Here is a 21,610-nt window from a genome sequence, read left to right as displayed (position 1 = left end):
TCTGTTCAACATAGAACTATTTCTCCTAACTGAGCGTGGATCCAGAGAAAAGAAAATACAATGATCACTGCCACGATACTTTGACAATTGAATCTTAAGATGAAACAGCTGCGCAGCAAAATTCCAGAATACCAGCCATTCCAGACACCTACCCAGAATGCTCTTCAGCAGCTAGTCCAACCCATGACACACACAGCGACATTCTTTTCTATCTGGCAGGCGGTCTCTCGCACCGCAGATGTTGAGGTCCCTACTTTCCGAAATCTCTTCCCAACATTTATCCATCCCTTTCTAGGTCTTCCTCTCCTCCTTTCTCCCAATATTTCAGAATTTTATACTCTTGTTATCAACCTCTCACCCTCCATTCTTTTCAGAACATCGAGCGTCTCAATACACTCTAATCCAACCTTTCACCCGAAGTGACTCTATTACCAGTTCTGTACGTCTCCACATTTCTTGCCAGTTCATTTCTTCTTCTGCCATTCATCACTACAGCTTCCCCTCTTTTTTTAACATTCACTCAACAACAAACACTTCACTTCCGTGAATTAGATTTGATTCAACAATCACTGCATAAAGCCGAGTCTGTCAGGTCAGTCTGGTGTGGACCTGCGATGGCGGTACGATTTGTTTGCCGTAGGAAACGCTAGTAATTTCCGGTTCGGTTATTTTGCACCATGAGGCAGAGGAGCGCCTAGGGAAGGGTGAAGGAACCCTTGGTGGGAAGAAATGTCCTTTAAATTGCAGATAAGCCTCTTCGCATGAGGATAATGGTAATCTTAATCTCACTCTTTTGGAAGGCTGTGAACATTATCAAATTCAAGGCCTTCTGCAGGCCCATACCCTGTTATGCAAATAACCAGAAATAATAATAATAATAATAATAATAATAATAATAATAATAATAATAATAATAATAATAATAATAAAGGATGGAGTTTGGAATAGAAAAAATGCGTCTTGGTCAACATACAAAAAGGCAAAGTAACAAGGACTGAAGGGATAAAGGTACTAGACGGGAATAGCATCAAACACATAGATGAGAAAGGATACAGATACCTGGGAATAATTGAAGGGTAGGATATAAAACACCAAGAGATGAAGGACACGATCAGGAAAGAATATATGCAGAGACTTGAGGCGATACTCAAGTCAAAACTCAACGCTGGAAACATAACAAAAGCCTTAAACATATGGGCAGTACCAGTAATCAGATACAACGCAGGAGTAGTGGAGTGGACGAAGGCTGAACTCCGCAGCAGCATAGACCAGAAAACTAGGAAACACATGACAATACACAAAACACTACACCCAAGAGCAAATACAGACAGACTGTACATAACACGAAAGGAAGTGGGGAGAGGGCTACTAAGCATAGAGGACTGCGTCAACATCGAGGGCAGAGCACTGGGGCAATATCTGAAAACCAGTGAAGACGAGTGGCTAAGGAGTGCATGGGAAGAAGGACTGATAAAAGTAGACGAAGACTCAGAAATATACAGAGACAGGAGAATGAAAAACAGAACAGAGGAATGGCACAACAAACCAATGTACGGACAATACATGAGACAGACAAAAGACCTGGCCAGCGATGAAACATGGCAATGGCTACAGAGAGGAGAAATCAAGAAGGAAACAGAAGGAAAGCTAGCAGCGGCACAAGATCAGGCCCTAAGAACCAGGTATGTCCAAAGAACAATAGATGGAAATAACATCTCACCCATATTCAGGAGGTACAATATGAAAGTCGAGACCATAAACCACATAGCAAGCGAATGTCCGGCACTTGAACAGAACCAGTACAAAAAGAGGCATGATTCAGTAGCAAAAGCCTGTGCAAGAAACACCAGCTAGCTTGCAGTAATAAGTGGTACGAACACCAACCTGAGGGAGTGATAGAAAACGATCAGGCAAAGATGCCCTGGGACTATGGTATCAGAACAGATCGGGTGATACATGCCAGTAGACCAGACGTGACGTTGATTGACAAAATCAAGAAGAAAATATCACTCATTGATGTCGCAATACCATGGGACACCAGAGTAGATGAGAAAGAGAAGAGAAAAAATTGAAAAGTATCAAGACCTGAAAATCGAAATAAGAAGGATATGGAATATGCCAGTGGAAATTGTGCTCATAATCATAGGAACACTAGGCACGATCCCAAGATCCCTGAAAAGGAATCTGGGAAAACTAGATGCCAAAGTGTGCTACTAGAAACAGCGCACATAGTGAGAAAAGTGGTGGACTCCTAAGGAGGCAGGATGCAACCCGAAACCCCACACTATAAAAACCACCCAGTCGAATAGAATGACTGTGATGGACCAAGAAAAAAAAATAAATAAATAAATAAAAAAAATATATATATATATATATATATATATATATATATATATATATATATATATATATATATATATATATAATAATAGTGTGTGTTAAATCTCAAATGTTTTTAGACTGTTGACATAAAACAACAATATTTCATAATCCAACTGCAACTAAGAATCTCGATAACAGCAACAAGAAACGCTCTACTGATTAAATCGTGGTTAATGTTAAGCAATAATAATAAAAAAAAACAAATAAGAGCATTGGTTAACATAAAACCGTCAGTAGAGAAAATGTTTGAATTTTCCTTTTATGTTTACTTCTCTATCGTTTATTTATACATTCGTCAAGCTGCTGAAATTGTAAGAGGAAAGATCAGCAACACCGAAAAGGATCCAGAAAACTAAAAGCAAATTTGAACTACGAGGTAAAGGATATGATAAGAACCAGCCTTCGTAATTAAAAAGGCAAAATGTAGTCTATACTGACTATTTTTGACAAAGAACGACGGATTTGGCAAAAACAGTTTCACCTGCGCAGAGCCAGAATGTATCATTCTGATTTTATAAAATTCAAATAACCTAACCCTACCCGTTGTCATAGTGAATTACCCTTCAAAAAATTAAATCCTCTCCAAGATCTTGCCAACGTTGGCATATACACAGCAAGAGAGTCATGTCTCCTTGATTCGTTTGTGAAAATAAAACTCCAATTATAAAGGTTTCTCCTTAAAGGAAAATTTGTTTTTATTTATTTATTATTATTTTTTTTTTTTTACAAGACCTTCATTCTTTCTTTGCTACTTGACAGGTCGACTAATGATCAGCTGGTCCCTCTCACTCCCCCCCCCCCCCGCCCCCCTTGTGGCCTAACCTGACTACTCGAGTAGTTATGTTTAGCCATTTATCTTTCAATCTTGACTTAATCCTTGGCCTTATTTCCTAACTAATCTACTTACATATAGATAATTATTAGCTCTCTCTCTCTCTCTCTCTCTCTCTCTCTCTCTCTCTCTCTCTCTCTCACTCACACTCACACACACACACACACACACACACACACACACACACACACACACACACACACACACACAACACGCCAACACATTTCTAGAATTAACCCATAGCTTAACAATATAACTGATTGGTTTAGGGGTAACATACTCTCTCTCTCTCTCTCTCTCTCTCTCTCTCTCTCTCTCTCTCTCTCTCTCTCTCTCTCTCCCCTCTGACAGAATCCCCGCGGTGTCTTGCGAAAATGCCACTGCAGCCTTAGTCATGCTGTGTGACTCAGCAACTCTAAGATGAGATCGATTAAAGAATTAATTAGATTTTCAGTCGTCGGGTCATTATGGAGACGTCACCACAGACATCAGCACGATGCCTTAGTTTTCTCCTCAGCTAATTATATCTTGGACAGTCAAGTTCACATCTCGAAACAAAAGACATTAAAGAAGGGATTCGCTCTTGATATTTTATTTAGTTAATATAGACGATATCTTATCGTTTTCTCGCAACGAATGGCAAATTAGATAATTAAGTTTACGTGGAGAGAGAGATGATTAGAAATTATTTTATTCTTCATAGTTCTCTGTATTTAAAACTACAAAATCTCATTTTTTTTCAAAACTGGGACACTTTGGATGACAGAATTACATCTGAAAATTTAGTAAATTAAAAAGGAATTTATACTTTATTATCCACTGTTTATATTAAAACAACACCTTAGTGGTATCTCGGACGGTAAGATTTACGTTTGAATAGGAAACGAGATTAACAAGGAAATTTCTTTGAAAATTAACTGCATATAGCAGAGCAATATCGTCGTTTTATTAATAAGTGTTAAGGTTTTGTTCCGCAGATTCAGTTAAAATATTTGAAGCATATATCTCCAGAATTAAATGAAAAAGTCCTGAAGATTATCTTCGCAACTAAATTTAATTTCTTAAATACAATGATTACTTTCTTTTCTAAATTCAAATTCTTAAATACTATTTCCAAAACTGAATTCATATCTCTCTCTCTCTCTCTCTCTCTCTCTCTCTCTCTCTCTCTCTCTCTCTCTCTCTCTCTCTCTCTCCGTTACATATCAAAGTCAACGAAATCTCAAAGTCCGTACACGTGCTGTGAACAAAGACCCGTCGCCAGTGTCCGAGAATCTGCTATGGAAAATGAGGACGAGAAAATTGAGATCATGAATTTTAATACCGCCCTTGCATTTATGCATGTAAGATAATGCCTCGCAACAGATTAGGGCAGAGCTTCGCGATTAGAGCAGATTACTAAGTGGGCGAAAAAAAAGAAAGAAAAAGAAAATACAAGCGATCGAGGTGTAGTTGCCAGGCCACGTTAGTCAAGAAGAATTATTTCATTTATGACCAGTTTTTAAGTTCGAAAATTGCTGATGCATATGAACAGAGACAGATTAAGTCCCACAGAGGCAATTTAGATGATTTGAGTGACAAGGTGGTCGAGGCCTTTGCTGCCATGGTTGAGAGAGGTAAACGAGATATATGATGCCTGAACACAAGAAGATAGACACCGCTATTTACCCTTGACAGAGAGACTGGTTTCCTGAGATCTAGGGTGAGGCTGGGAAAGTTTGCAAAACGAAATACAAGTCCCTGGAAAGACAAACGTAGATATTTGGTTTGATTTATAAAATTCATACTGCCAAGCCAAGCACTGGGGCACTTTCGGCCTTTCAGCGTTTAAGACAGTGAAAAGAAGGACATGGAAAGGTTGAACAGCATGATGGAGAGATACAGAGAATAAAGGTAATGAAGCGCAAGTGTCTAAAGGTGGAATTGGGAAAAGCCCAGATGGAGAGGATTAACAGCAAGATTAAAAAGGATGCGTGAATGGAGGTCAAGTAAAAGGGTGAAAAGTGGGTGCAGCTAGAGGCCGAAGGAACGCTGCAAACACCCTTTAGTAATACCTACAGTACACTGTATATGAAGTGCTTTGATCATCGGAGGCTCTACCATTTTCGCGTTACCCTTACTTAAAAGTTAAGTATATCTTAGTTTAACCAGACCACTGAGCTGATTAACAGCTCTCCTAGGGCTGTCCCGAAGGATTAGATTTATTTTACGTGGCTAAGAACCAACTGGTTACCTGGCAACGGACCTAGAGCTTATTGTGGAATCCGAACCACATTATGACGAGAAATGAATTTCTATCACCAGAAATAAATTCCTCTAATTCTTTACTGACAGGTCGGAGAGTCAAACGCTGGGCCAACAGCGTGCTAGCCGAGAGCTCTACGCACCCCTCCAATGAAGAACTAAAAAGGAATAAAGGTTTATTAAAATGGCAGTAACCTCAATCATGATATTGCAGCGGCAGGGCATTCTTTTTTGTACTTGTAACAACCACAATGCCCTCTTAACCACTCGATTTCTTTATATTTTGGATACGCTAGCCACTACGATGCCCAACCGTACCCAAAAGTTATAAGGGAATTTTGATTATCACAAATACATACGTCGCTAGTAAAAAAGTTACCAGTAGATTCTAATTACATACATTTATATGTTTTTTTATATTCTTCGCAGTAATTGTTTCTCCAAATAGAGGTATGAGTGATTCCCCAAAAATAGATCAACTCTCGCATAATCTATAAAATTACAGGAAGGTAAACTGTTTATATATTACAGAATTAGTATAGAGAATGCGTGTGTTAATCTATTTAAGATGTTTCAGTTTTACCTTCATTTGAAACTTATTAAAAGCACTCCATGAAGAGGAAAAACAATTAGTGAGAATGAAAAGAACACATTATAAAGACAATGCCTGCCGTCTTGTAGTATTATTTAATGAACCTGTTTGAGTGAAGGACATTTTACGAGTAATAATAATAATAATAATAATAATAATAATAATAATAATAATAATAATAACAACAGTGAATGTACTGGATATTTATGAAACAACTTTGAAAATGACTTTGACTGCAATATAGCGCACTCTGCTATGAAGATCAAAAACTATCTCTGCAAATGCTTCTTTCGTAATGATAATGTTATAAAAAAAATCTATGACAAGAAGTAACCATAAGGTATGAAAGGTATGCACCCTCAATGAGAAAAAATATCACCCCAGGTTGCGTTAATTTTGGTCAGTCTCTAATGCCACGAGCTCCTGCGTAGTGCGTCAGGAGATAAACATCGCTCCGGAATCAACGATTAACCTCTTTTTTAAGGTTTCTTTGTCTTCATGCCTCTGGAGATAATGCCTTTTTGCTTCTGAACAATAACAAATAATCACTGTGAGCAAAAACCCGAATGAAAAACCAAGCACGTACTCTCTCGACGCAAGGGGCATGATATTAGTAGACACAATCCGAGCGAGAAGTTAGCAGTCATGTTAAGCACACACAGAGACGTTGTCGGATGGGTGAAATTATTCTGCCAGTTTCCAAGATGTGCTGTCCGACGTTAGGCCATTTAGGAAACTAAACTGATGGAAAAAGGTGCTCGATGCGAACAGTTTTCTGCACTTTGGGGTTGCCCCACGAGACGAAGATTTGTTCGGATTTTAAGCAATGCAGTGCGCTTGTACGATACGATACGTATATATATATATATATATATATATATATATATATATATATATATATATATATATATATGTGTGTGTGTGTGTGTGTGTGTGTGTGTATGTATGATATGAGTGTAAGTACTTATGCTTATACTGCATATGTATCGATATCTAATTCATCTGTGTTCTAGAGGGTGTATATATTTATGAAATGCAACCATTCCCAAAAATTTGTACCCAGTTTACTTTACAAAATATATATATATATATATATATATATATATATATATATATATATATATATATATATATATATATATATATATATATATATATATATACATATATATATATAATGTATATGTATATATGTAGTGTGTATGTGCTGATGTATGTGTGGGAATATAAGTATGTATGTACGTATGCATTTATGTATGTATGTCTATGACTAACAGGATCTGGTCAGTATGCCAAAAAACGAGAGACAATTCAAGACTTGCCACTTAACACCTTTTATAAAAGGTTGTCTAGGATATTCCTTAAAACCTGAATGCATAAGTGATCACGACTACTACGCAGAGAACAAGAGAGACAGTGGTAGCCACAGTAATTAGATACTCACCCGTCTTAGAGGATAACTTCAGTCTAATCATAAACATCACTTCTACCCATCTGGATCAACATGAGTTCAGGCGGGTTTGAAATCTTGTTGTATAGGAGTAGTGCGTTCTGAAAGGCCTGCTCACAGAAGATGTATTGGATCCTTTGTGCGCATAAGTTCATTTCCTTAATGACATATCCTTAAGAGACCTCTGTATCAACTGTAATTATAAGTATAATAAATAAAACTTAAGTTTCACGAATAGTGGATTTGATACCTGAAAAATAACAAACGAATCCTAAATTTCTCGGCTGATATAAATTTTAAAGGAACTTGCAATTTTTTAGCGCGGCTTTAGTCTGGTCTCTCGCTAAACGTAAATACCATCTATGATTTTTCTTCCAGAAACCCCCAATTAGGGATTATAATTCTCCGGTGTTATTAACAATGATAACAGTAACAACAGCTATAACAAACGAAGCTCATGTATTTCGAACATTAGGATTCCTGTCATTATTGTAAAAATAATATTAAAGTGTTTTTACCCAAAGAATTTTGCAACACTCACAAGAAAAGATCCTAACTGCGCCATTTCTTCCAGAGTGTACGATCCGAGGGTGCGCCGACTGCCTTGACTCGAGGTACTGCTCCACCTGCGAGGCCTCCTTCATCAACTTCTTCGGGAAATGCATCAAGCACAAGTCTGGTAAGGAGATCGGGACGATGGGGACATGTTTCAGGAAACGTGTTTTGGGACAGTGGGGAAATATCTCATGAACAGCTGCATTAAACATTTGGTGGGAGAAGTGATATGTTATATGAAACGCTTTTTAGGGGACTATAGAAATGGCTCATGAAATGCTGGTTTGAAGAATGAATAAACATATGGTGAACGGCCTGTTGGGAAGGTAGAGAAGTGTTTCAGACATGCTCTTTGGATGAGAAGGGAAATGTTTCATGGCAATCCTCGGTGAGAAAGAAAATTTTTCGTAAAGGTGCTATTGGATGAGGGTGGGGGGAAAGGTTTTGTGAAATGCCCTCGGGAGAATAGAGAAGTGCTTCCTGATCCATTAAGAAAGTGAGGATATATTTCGCAAAAACGTCAGTCTTTGACGTGAGTCAGTGTATCAATGTAATGCCTGTTGGAATTATGTTGAAATATTTCAAGAAACGTCTGTTGGAAGAACGGGGAAATTTCTAATGAAACGCCTGTTGGAAGGCTTGGGAAATGTTCCATGTGATGCCTGTTTGAAGAATGGGGATATCTTTCAGGTTACATCTGTTAGCAAAATGGGGAAATATTTTATGAAGCGCCATTTGATGAAATAAGGAAATATTCCGGGTAACGTCTTAGAGACTGGGGAAATATTAAATGTAATGTCTGTTGAGATAATAGGGAAATATTACATGCAAAATCTATAGGAAGAATGAGGAAATTTTTCAGGAAATGTTTGTTTAGGGAATGAGGGAAATTTAACATATTTTTCTCGTGCCAATAATGATTTTACTTTAGAAAAGTATTTGTAGGCGATAACCTACTAAAATCCCATGCAAGTTGTTAAATATATTCGGTTATAAATATATTTTTTTACGTTTTAGAGTAGCATGACAGGCAAGTTTATTCAAACAGAACTCCGACCTACAAGAAAAGTCAAGGCTCAGATGAATTAGGAAATACAGAAGAGAGTAGTGACTTCGAATTTATATAAATGCCCTTTGCTACTCCAGAGTCAAAGGACAAGAGAGAGAGAGAGAGAGAGGCGGCAATGCAGTCTTGACCACAAAGGAAGCAATATTATTACTCTAACAGAGTAAAGTTACATGAGTCAGGAAAAACAGAAACAGTTAGAGAATTTCAGAGCTTTGCATTATAAAAAAGGAACAGTCATCGAACTGAACAGTCGAATGATGCTGAATGCCTCACATGACCTACTTATTTCCTTTTAGAAGGTATTCCTGACTTTTTGTTTTACAAAGCTCATACTTATGAATGCACATGCTTAGCTATGTGCAGAGTAAACAAATGTTATATATCTATGTTTGTTTATCTAAGCCACACTGAAATATACAGAGTAATGTTCACGGAAGCTGGATGGCACGACGTAGTGTTCATCGGAAAATTGAATATAAGTTACACACGTCATAATAATAACGGTCCTGAAAGCTAAATGCAAGCCAGTTTCGGGAAACTAAATCACAGGAACACGAAAAGTGTTCCAGAAAGCTAAACAGTGTTGGGTAACGTTCTCGAGAAATTAAGCTGCACATTCGAATCTAGGTGAATAATGCAGGTCAGAGGGAATGCCCACGGAAACTATGTAACACCTAGGACGAAGAGCACGCATCCGGCTGTGTATCGCTAAATGGCCAGACAGCAGATCGTATCTCTCCTCGGCCAGCCTTTCCAGCGAATTTGAATTGCGCTGAGAGTTTAAAAGTTTAATAGCCGTGTCTTGGACTGGTTTTCTGAATATGTAAATCTCTATTCAGTGCATAAGAGTTGGAGAATTCAATTATTTTTCCTCTTCCTCGAGAAGGATGAGGGTACGTTCGGAGCGTTTCTCGTTTAGGTACTTGGGTTTGCTGACATCCAGCTATTGTATATGGGATGATTTATATATATATATATATATATATATATATATATATATATATATATATATATATATATATATATATGTGTGTGTGTGTGTGTGTGTGTGTGTGTGTGTGTGTGTTTTTATATATATATATATATGTATATATATATATATATATATATATATATATATATATATACATAAATACATATATGTATATATACATATATATAGATATAGATAGATAGATAGATAGATAGATAGATAGATAGATAGATATATCTTATACATGGACACTCTATTCCCTGAGAATAGCTTGCTTCACAAGTAAGTGGAATTTAAATGTTTGCTAATTTTGAATAATAATAAACTATATATATATATATATATATATATATATATATATATATATATATATATATATATATATATATATATATATATATATTCAAAATTAACAAATATTTAAATTCCATTTACCTGTATAGCGAGTTATTTTCAGAGAATAGAATGTCCATGTTTAAGAAAAATGGAGAAAAGAGAAGGGTGAAATATTTATGAATAAAAACGAATTCAGCGAACAATTGATTATTTACGTGCAAATGCAACAATAAAATAATGAAACTAAGTCGGTGGTGTATGGCGCTTGGAAATTTTACGTCCAAACCTATAAGAGAGATAAATACATAGATACATGAGAAACAGAGAAAACCATAGGATACTATATAGATATTAGGAATAGGATCTCTTCAAGACATGCGGGCGTAACTTTTTCGAAAGAAATAGAGACAATTTGAGATTCTCAGTAAGTGACGTTGCTTGGAATAACTCTACGGTGTTTACACACCTTGTCTGAACACCTCTTGCGTTTTCAAATTGCAAAGGACGTTCAGGAACGTGACTTGTTAGATATGATCGTGGTCTTTTGCTGCCCCACTTACGTACACGAACGTTCACATCAGTTGGCTCACTAAATACAGGAAGTTAATGTAACACAATTTCATACGTTCACTTTTATGGCTAAAATAAAGTCTAGATTACTAAATTGTGGTAGACACACACACACATGTACGCACACAAACAGACAACAGACACACATGTACGCACGCAAACAGACAAACAAACACACATGTGCATACCTAGTGGTGCAGCGTCTGCTCATGTTTGCTATGTCCATGGATGGTTCTTGGTATAGACACAAATGACCTACCCAGCTGTAAATTTGGAAGGGCGTGCGGGTAGCTATCCCGTTTCTAGACTTGCTGAGAAGCGCCATTTCATTTTAGGAGAAAAAATTAAACGGTAATTATACAGACACTTACACACACACACACATATATATATATATATATATATATATATATATATATATATATATATATATATATATATATATATATTATATATATATATATATATATATATATATATATACATATTACAGTATATTATATACATATATATATATATATATATATATATATATATATATATATATATATATATATATATATATATGTGTGTGTGTGTGTGTGTGTGTGTGTGTGTGTGTGTGTGTGTGTGTGTGTGTGTACAGTACAGTATATATGAAGGAATCTAATTTAGATAATGAATACCTTACTCAAAATATTTGCATGAAAACAAGAATTTGAGCCTTTATTGACAGGAGCGTTAATAATAATAAGTATTATAAAAAGAAAGTGTTAAAGTAAAGAAAATTTTATTAGTTGTTTTTTTACTCTTGTCATTTCATTGACTAAATTTTTTCCAGTTTAGAAAAGTATTACCACAGACTTCTGAAGATATCCTTAGATTTTTCATGATAATTATTAGCGTATTTTTGGAAAAATAATCTGATCATATCTTGTGTGATTTTGTTATACTTATGGGGGAAATGAACAAAAAATCTTAATGTCAATAATGGATTTTATGATTTGTTTGATTGTGAAAAATAAGGAATAATCTAGATTTCGTCAAAGACGTTTCCACTTACATGACGTGAATAAAACGCGAAAAGTAAATGGCTGCCCAGCACAGAAAACGGGAACGGGGTGTGGCCCAACCTCTCTTACTTTATGGCCTATAAACACCGCAAGAAAAAAGCCTAATGTTTATCTTGGAATGCTCCACGAAATGTAATTTTCTTGTTTCATTTAGTCTTCCTTATTACGCGTCGGTGATTCTCGTTTTTCTCTTTCCATTTTCTTGGGGTTTCCTGGCGTTTTAAACTTTCCTTATTTTTCAAAGAGAGATACGGTTGGTTTAAGACGTTTCTCTGTGAAGATCATAGGTATGATTACCAAAATATGTATATTGACGAATTGCTATCCACAATGGACGTGGAAGAGAAAAAAATTATAAGAGAGATTGAGAAGACCCAATATAAAATTAACTCAGATTATGAAGCCAACCTCTTTATTATTATTATTATTATTATTATTATTATTATTATTATTATTATTATTATTATTATTATTATTATTAAAAACTCATAGTAGCATGAATCTTAAAATGGAGAAGCAAATCCACAGTTAAATATATGTACATATACATAACTGTGGATTTGCTTCTCCATTATTATTATTATTATTATTATTATTATTATTATTATTATTATTATTATTATATTATTATTATTATTATTATTATTATTATTATTATTATTCATAAGGGCAGCAACCTATCTTGCAAACAAACGCCATTAAAAAGGACTGCTAATCACACCCAGTTGGCTTCTTTATAACTTTTTCAATATTCCTTCGATTTCTTTTACTTTTTCTCTACTCCTACAAACACCACTGACCTTGCATGTTTTCTTTGGTTGCGCCGAGAATGCCTGGGGTTAGGGTGACACGTTAGAGGTAGCATATTACCAAACTACCTGTTGGTTTTTTGTTTATATTTTCATTTTTCATTTTCGCTGAGAACGAGTTCTTGCTACCGATGCCCCATGGTGAGGTTCTTGCGGCAGATAAAAGGAAAAAAAGAAATACTGAAAAATTTCTAAATAATATGAAGGAGTTTAAAGCAGAAGAGTTTTCACAAAGCTGATATTATTATTATTATTATTATTATTATTATTATTATTATTATTATTATTATTATTATTATTAAATACTCGCAGCAACATGAGTTTTACAATGAAGAAAACAATTCGTGTTATGTAAAATTGCTAATATACTTATTTATTTTTAAAAGTAAACATGTTTATACAGTTACGTAACTGTGGATTGTTTTCTTCGTTAATAGTATTATCACTGCAGAAGTTCTCTTTTTTAAATTTTTTTTCAGGCGCAGGTAGTATCGAATTTTTAATCGACATGATGATTATGGTTTTGCGTCGATTTTCACTCTTTTCAAACAAGTCATGGATGTTAATATTACTATTGTGTAATGATAAAAGTCTAAAATTGATCTAAACTGAGCAAACTGAGAAAAAAATAAAAACTTGGTATAAAAGGTAAGGTCAAATTATTTTACAGATAACGTAGATCGTCGAAATGTAATAGAACAGCTAAAACTTGAAGGAAATACGGAAACAGGATATATGATCAAAGGGAAATTTAAGGGGAATTTAACTAGAATCGAACAATTATGAATATGAATTTTAGAATAATATAAAATATCCTGTAACAACAGAATTGAAAAGAACTTAGTCTGAGATGAAAAATTTAGTAAATAACATCAAATAATTGAAATTTAAAAACGACCCTAAATAAAATACTGGGTCTATTTAGAAGTTATGCTGAGCGATTTTAATGCTTTACAGGTAGTTATCTATTGCGGTATTTTCTACAAGTGTTGTTAATTAATTTTCCCTTTTTGTTCGTTTCTGATTACAGCTCGGAGTAATAATTAAATATTTCTCCTTACCTATATTGTATGGATTTATATAATACAATACCTCTTAAAGAAAGGTTTTAAACATTTATTAAAAAGAAAATCTTGCAGTTTGATGATATCTAATTGACCATCCTTCCAAAAATTAAAAGAGAAAGATACATACTAAACCCTACGGGGTTTACACGCCCAGATGGGCTTATTTGTATTTTGGCAGTTTTGTCCCTTTGGTTATGATTGATTGTGACTACTTCCTCGTGGTTGTAGCAGCAATCAGTTTTATTATGTTTGTATCTTTATTGTTACAGTTTTTGTTTTATATTTATAGATCATTACACTTAATAATATTCCAAATAACCAGCAAACGATCACTTCTTTGCCTAGCTGCTTTTCTTAAAAAGTTTATAGCTCTCTCTCTCTCTCTCTCTCTCTCTCTCTCTCTCTCTCTCTCTCTCTCTCTCTCTCTCTCCATAGCAAAGGACGACTGTGGCGGAAAGGGAATGGAAGGGGAGGGTAAGGGAGACAAGAGCCTGTATGACGTAGAAAGGTGGTGTCGAATTCATGGGGTTCGTATATGGACAACCCATTAACACAGGAGAATGGGGAACTCCTCCCTCTAGCCTCCTTTGCAAATGGGCGCTCGCGCGTCTATGTACGCCCTCGGAAAAAGAAACGCACACGGGAACAAACCCACACGCGAAAGTAACGTGCCAGGGTCTCCGTTCTCGAAAACGTAATTTGAGACGTCGTTAAGACTGGCCTGGAGAAGGACCATTTGAGTTTGAATGGATACGTTCATTTAGCGTCGCAGAAGTTGAAAAGATCTGTATTATGGCAATGCAAGTCTGAATGTGATAGATTGTCTGGCAAACGTTGGAGTCACCTTTATTTATGCTTAGATGTTTTTGATCAGTTTTAATGTAATTGGACTTCAACATTATCTAGAGTAGGTATTTACATTCATATACAATGTCATCAGGTTTCATTGATTTTCCCACCAATCACTATCTAATGTGGACAACACAACTCTCTCTTCCCCCCACCCCACAGTTCTTGAATCACTCAAGAAAGTTCCTTTCTTCGGTCGCTCGGTCTCCCCAGCGTTAAAACAAATTAAAAAGCGCAGAATTTTTATCTTAACTGGTGATTTTTTATATAGAAGTTGTTGATGTTGTTTTCGTTGCAAATATCTTACAACAAATTCTCTTTCATTAATCCATGTTCAGTGTGCAAGGACTTAGAAGTGACAGATGAAATAAAAGTAGGACTTAATCACAAAGGCATCGATTGAAACGCCCTTTTAAAGAGGGAATGTTATAGAAAACAGGGAAAACAAAAGAAAGTTTAAATTCCAAAGCTAGACATTTAACGGAAAGAGACAGATAAAGAATCAAGTCACATGTTTTCGATGTTTTATTTGACTTATTATTGTCAGAGTGATTTTGTTTTAGTTATTGTGGTTATTTGGATATATATTTTAGTTATCAGTTCATCACAGGACGTCTATTTGTACTTCGTATTTAATTTGTTACCAATTCACCTTGAATCTCGTCTGCATATGAAGGGGTGAAAGACAAGAAACGCCAGACGCTCTCAGCACATAAAGTCCCATCAGTCACACTTGAGGGCAGAGGTATGGGGCTAGCAACTTCATCCAAACATCCTAGATTGGAATGAACTGATTAAACCTTCTGAAGCGACCTCCTCGAAGAGGACAATGATTATAACGGAAAACTGACTTAATGTTTGGTAGCATGGCCACGCAGTTACAATTGTTGCTATGTACGGTTGTGTTTATGCATCATGATGTCGCCACTAGGCCTTCAATGTACTATCCATGTTTCTTTTTGATTTTCTAAATTTGATAAAAAATAAAACTGTTTTTCGTATCAGTGAAGTTACACGACTAAACCTGTCTGTAAAATCAAATCTCTCTCTCTCTCTCTCTCTCTCTCTCTCTCTCTCTCTCTCTGGTCTCATGTAGCTTAGGTAAGAGCGCGCTCCTCAGAAACTAAGTTACTTTTTATAAGTGTTCTTAGGAAAAAAAATCCCTTATATTTCTTTAAAGTAGGTGGAGTTTTCAACATTATCTTGGACGATTTTTAAATGGATTTTTATTATATCATCAACTTTTCCGTTAGCCATTATTTCTATACTACATTTTTTTCCCTGTAATTAGTTCCATTTTACGCTTCATCACACTTTTTTTCTTTAAATTGATTATATTTTAACTTATTTTCCTCAAGAATAACAGATATTTTTCACCTTCTTTTCAATGGGTACACCTATTAAACATTTCTCTAGAAAACTACTTCTACATTATACATTTTTCGCTAATAACTACGCTGATCTTTCACTCTTTCCTTCATTAATTAAAGCTATCTAACATATTTTTCATCAGTAACTGTACTTCGCTTTCAGTAATTACACAAATCTTAAACATTTTTCTTTAGCGGCCACATATATTTTAGGCCTCGGTCATCATACACATTTTACACAATTTCCCCCCATAAACTGCACTCTTCTTACACATTTCCTTCATAAGTGACACGTAGTTGATATTTCACCTGGTTCCTCCTTACATTCTCAGCTGTACAACGTCGCATCTAATTTTATACCTAACACTGCAATGCCCGATTATTCTATAAGCCTACAGTAAGACATTAAAGGTCGCTTTACGATCTTCGCACCTCAAAAGAAATTGGTTTGAAACAGAGGCGCTTTCATAAGGTTTCAATATTCGATTAGTATGAGAAGAGTTCAATGAGATAAGAGTATGTGATTTAGTCAGAAAAATGTTTTCATGCAGTAGAATATTCTGTGGAAAAATGTATTCTTTACATATATATATATATATATATATATATATATATATATATATATATATATATATATATATATATATATATATATATGTATATATATATGTATGTATGTATTTATTACGTATCACAATGCCATATTGACATAATAGCTATGAGTATACAATGTTCTAAATTACTCGCCTTTCCCGAATGGAGAGGGAAGCTCCAAAAGGTGCTAACTTTCTGTTTACAGCCATTGACATACTGGTATGAGTTTGTTGGCCCCATGCCCAGTACAATCGATATTCAATGTGCTGACGTGTCGACGGCGTTTGGCATTTCATGGTGGTCACCCAAGCAAGTACTGATGGGCTTATGTGTGTGCATATATACATATGATGTGTGTGTGTGTGTGTGTGTGTGTGTGTGTGTGTGTGTGTGCGCGCGCGCGCGCGCTAGTGTGTGCAAAGAGAGAAAGAATGAAGTAAACCGGTCCGTAAGGGAAGACGACAAATGAGAACCTTATAAAACTCTAAGGAGTTTGCACATATTATTTACCCGTTGAAGCAGGGCTAGTTTGAATAACGTCTACAGTATGTCTAGTATTTTAGACATTCTTACGATACTTCTTTTTGTTGTTGAAATAAGATATGACCTCTTTACAGTAAAAATCAGTTCTTTAACTTATAAATGAGTATGGTATTTACAATGGAAATCACCTTCATTGGGTTTTTGCGTTTGGATATCAAATTTTATTATGATAATAACGCTCTATTTCTTTCTTCCTTCTTGAAATCTTTAGCTGAAAACCCTTATGGATAGAGCCAACAGACGATAAACCCAAGAGGGCTCCAAAGGGAAATAAGCCTTTGGAGCCATCTTTGTTTTGGATAATAGTCTCTTATGAGGAAAATACAATGAAAAACGCCTATATTATTTCTAAATCATTAGACAATGAATTTATAATGAATTGTGCCTTAATTATTTTCATATTTTACAGAGGAAGCTCGGGAAGACCTTGGCATGTATACAACCACCAGAAGGCCAGCAGGAGACTATTTCCCTCCGGCGGGACCTTGGAGCCCAGAGAAGAATAACGTGACGTTACTCTTCTCACAACTGCCACTCGCCACGAACGCCTCCGGTCCGCCGGAGGATTCCTTGACGACATCGTCTCTACCGCCCACAGTAACAGCCACGCCCCTTCCAGATGTGGGCACGACCACAGAATTTATCCGTCGACGATCGAAGACCTCGAAGCCGGGGCATATGGGCGCCTCACCCGACCTGAGCACCAGGTTTTATTTCACCACGCCCACCTCGCCCCTGCTTTCAGGAGAACCAACATCTGCCATATCGCCGTATCCTACGCAGTCCCCAGTTCTTCCTCCAGAGATTCCGTGTCGGGTGAGAGGCGAAAGAAAGCCCGGGAGGCCGAGGACCGACAGGAAAGAAAGGAAAGGACGCAGAGGCAGGAAGAAAAAGGAGAGAGACCGCAAATTCAGGAGAAGGAGAAAAGGAAGAAGAGGACAGAAAAATGGGCGTTATGGATGCAAAAGTAGAAGCAAAGACAGGAAGGACATTTCAAGCGCCCCTCCAAGCCAAGACCCGGCCATGAGACAGCTGAATAGTGTCAGCAACGGCGAACGTAGAACGGGAGACCCGTACCCCCATCATGATGTCCGGCCGTCGGAGGATGCAAAAGTATCTCTTTTCGATGACTCTAATTCGTCAGCCCTGAGCAATGGCGGCTTGGCTAAAGACCTTCCCCATCACTTCCGAAACAGACCCAGAGATATGGTCGCCTACAAGACATCCCTGGTCGCCCGGAGGAGGAGTGAAGTTCAGGAAGAAGCCAAAACATTGTATCAAAATGGCCGTCGGCTAAGGCACGGTAGGTCACGCGGAATTCTTTCGGATGACGAAGATGCAGAGAGAAACTCATCAGGCAAAAAGATTCCCCAGACGAAATCGGCAAGAAGAAGAAGGAGAAGGAGAAGAAGGCGAAAAGAGGGAAGGCACATGGAACGAAGGTCCCAACTTCCTTCTCATTCAACCCTGGAAGCGTAAAATTGCAAAAACTTGTGCCCTTTACGTGAGTGTAGGTTTAGCCAGCTGATGTACAGGACCGCGCTGTATGTAAACCATTTCCATGAGTTTTCAGGCTATCCATTTTCCATTCACTTTCACGTTTGTTTCATTGCATCAGCCAATGTTAACATTTCATAAGTTATTCTATTTCATTCTGTTGTGGTAACTGATGAGAAAGTGTTCGAAGCCAAAGATGGACTTGTCTTATAAACTAAAGCTCTGCTAGAGCATATACTGTGCTGGCGAAAGCCTTCTACTATTAGAGTAACGGTCATCTCATAGTAACCGCCATTCAGATCAACGGCTATCTCAGAGTGGCGGCTCTCTTAGAATAACGATCATTTCAAAGTAACGGCTATCCCAGAGTCCCGGTCATCTCAGATACCGGCTATTTTTTCAGATGGCAGGCAAAATGGGTTACCAAAAGAAGGGATGAATATCCAAGGATCAGTAGAAAATCAAATTCAAGATTAACTTCTAGATTTCATTGTGCGCAAAATAGTGCTTAGTTCTAGAGCAAGTAGGAAAAAAATTACAAAGCACTAGTTATCTAGATTCCAAAGTTGGAGATTTCCAGTAAAGCTAAAGGTGGTTAGTTGTAGAGCAGCTGCAGAATATTATAAATCACTAATAATCTAGATGAAGATTGATCTAGATGACAATAAAGGACTTCACTTGACCTGCTTAGGGAGAGCATAATTAGAAGAAGACTTGAGCCAAGAAACTTTGCCTATGTAGTTGTAAAAACCGAAGGGGTTTTAATGCTTCATCATATATTACTGAATTGTAAACAAAGCACTTATCATACAATTCTGCTTGTTAGTGGCAATTATGTTACCAGAAGAGTTATCTTGAAGATTGCCTTTGCACTGTAGAAAGAAGAGAGATTTTTTAAAAACAAATGAACATACATAAAATTGCATGCATATGCATACATACATGAACGCACATTTACTCACACACACACACACGCGAGCACACACAGCCACACACACACATACATATATATATATATATATATGTGTGTGTGTGTGTTATATAATACATACATATACAGTAAATCAGTCTCTATCTAAAGGAAAATTAATACTCTGGATTTTCTGTTTATGTGCATGTGTCAGCCACGATGATGCTTTATTTGATACTTATGATATATTAGTATCACGATATTTTAGAAATTCCATGAAGAGTACTTTATTTATCATAGTTAAGGCCGCACGAAGTACTGTAACATAATAATCTCACTGCACCTTTATATTTCTATATATTTGCATCTTGTTTCTGAAAATATATTTTAATATTGACAGCTCCTCTTATCAAATGTACTAAATGAGCCAGACCCTTTTTTATTTGAATACCTCCTCTTTCCTTTTAAATGTTGATAACAGTAAGTCAAGTACGCTTCTTGTAATGCTAGTTGACTATATCAGTCAAGTAGTTTATCATTTCTTTTAGAGTGAAGGAACCAAGGAGTGCATAGCTGCCCAAATCAAGATCGGGCACCCTTGGAAAAGGTTGCGTTAGTTTGACTCTCGCCTTAATTGGCGATACCTCTTCGTTAAGCAGAGATGGCTTGATGACTCACGAAATACACAGGAAGGCAGAGAATTCCACATGCAGGAAGTGAATGGAATGAAGGACTGGTTAGGCAGGTCGACCCACGAGTTCGTGACTTTCCCATTATATCCGTGGAATAAAAGACCTACTGTATGTGTACAATAAGGCCCAAAGTTTCTCTATAGTAGTCTTTGAGACCTAGACCGTTCAAAAGGTGGAAAGTCTTACCAAAGCCCCACCTTTGTCTGATGACGACTAGTCTTTCCAGAGTCTATCAGTAAGAACTATTTGCCCATAGTGGGTCACTAGTTTATTATATCAGTCAGCAATTTGTCTGTTGTACAGTCTTCAAAAATACTGGTTTTAGAGTGACCAAATTTTGTGTCAGAATTGTCTATTTCCTTTGTATTATTATGTTTCTAAGAAGATTGAATCAAAGGTATTTCCCTTAGCGCAGAGATACAACAAACGAACCTCCTCCCCACAGCACCTGAAAATGAAAGCGAAAACCATTTAAAACGATCTGACACACTCTATGGAAGACTGCTTGACTCACATATGCTTCCTGGTTATGCCAAAGATACTAATCCTAAACTTGCAAATGGAAAGCATCCTGGGGTTCCAACAGTAACTTCAGCATTATGTGGAACTGATAATAACATTGGAAATTCCTTGTAAAACGCGTGAAAGGACTTCAAAATGAGGACAAGAACTATATATATATATATATATATATATATATATATATATATATATATATATATATATATATATATATATATATATAAAATATATAGATTTTATAATATTCCATATAAAAGTAAGATTTTGAACAAAACTGCCTTAAAATTTATTTGTTATCATCATTGCTCTTTGCTATTTGTATCTCCAAACAAATTACTAGCCTATGTTAACGTGAGTTTGGGAAAAATTCGCTATTGAATCATTATAGTTTTACACTTTTTTTAATTTTGGTCTTGAATGAGAAATCACCACTTCATTCAATTTACAACCCCCCTTTCTAGTGAAGAAAAGTTTTCCAAATACTCTTATGTGGGAATATAGATCTGGAATATCAGAATTATGCTGAGAAGATCCAAAATACTAAAAATAAACAATAAAGAAAGTTCTTGGAAAACTTATTTATTAGAGGGTAGATAATCTTTTGATTTTTTAAGAGGCAAAAGAAAAAAATACCACCTGACATTTTTTTTTTTTTTAGTAAAATAATCGAAAATATATCATATTCATTTTATGTGATGCTTC

General features: G+C 36.1%; 1 protein-coding gene across 2 annotated transcripts in view; it reads left to right on the top strand.

The window, feature by feature from the left end:
- The window catches only part of LOC136830253 (uncharacterized), a 290,781-nt gene extending 270,655 nt beyond the window's left edge, over positions 1-20,126 (top strand). For both annotated transcript variants that reach the window (XM_067089610.1, XM_067089611.1), the window contains exons 4-5: positions 8,075-8,179; positions 17,697-20,126. In XM_067089610.1, the coding sequence (XP_066945711.1) occupies positions 8,075-8,179; positions 17,697-18,766 (1,175 nt within the window). In that variant the 3' untranslated portion in view covers positions 18,767-20,126. The remainder of the gene's footprint in view (positions 1-8,074; positions 8,180-17,696) is intronic.
- The last annotated feature ends 1,484 nt before the right edge of the window (positions 20,127-21,610 follow it).

This window comes from Macrobrachium rosenbergii, chromosome 46 (assembly GCF_040412425.1).
Source record: "Macrobrachium rosenbergii isolate ZJJX-2024 chromosome 46, ASM4041242v1, whole genome shotgun sequence".
Taxonomy (NCBI): Eukaryota; Metazoa; Arthropoda; class Malacostraca; order Decapoda; family Palaemonidae; genus Macrobrachium; species Macrobrachium rosenbergii.
The sequence above is the reverse complement of the archived record's forward strand: the minus strand, read 5'-3'. Positions and strand labels throughout refer to the sequence as shown.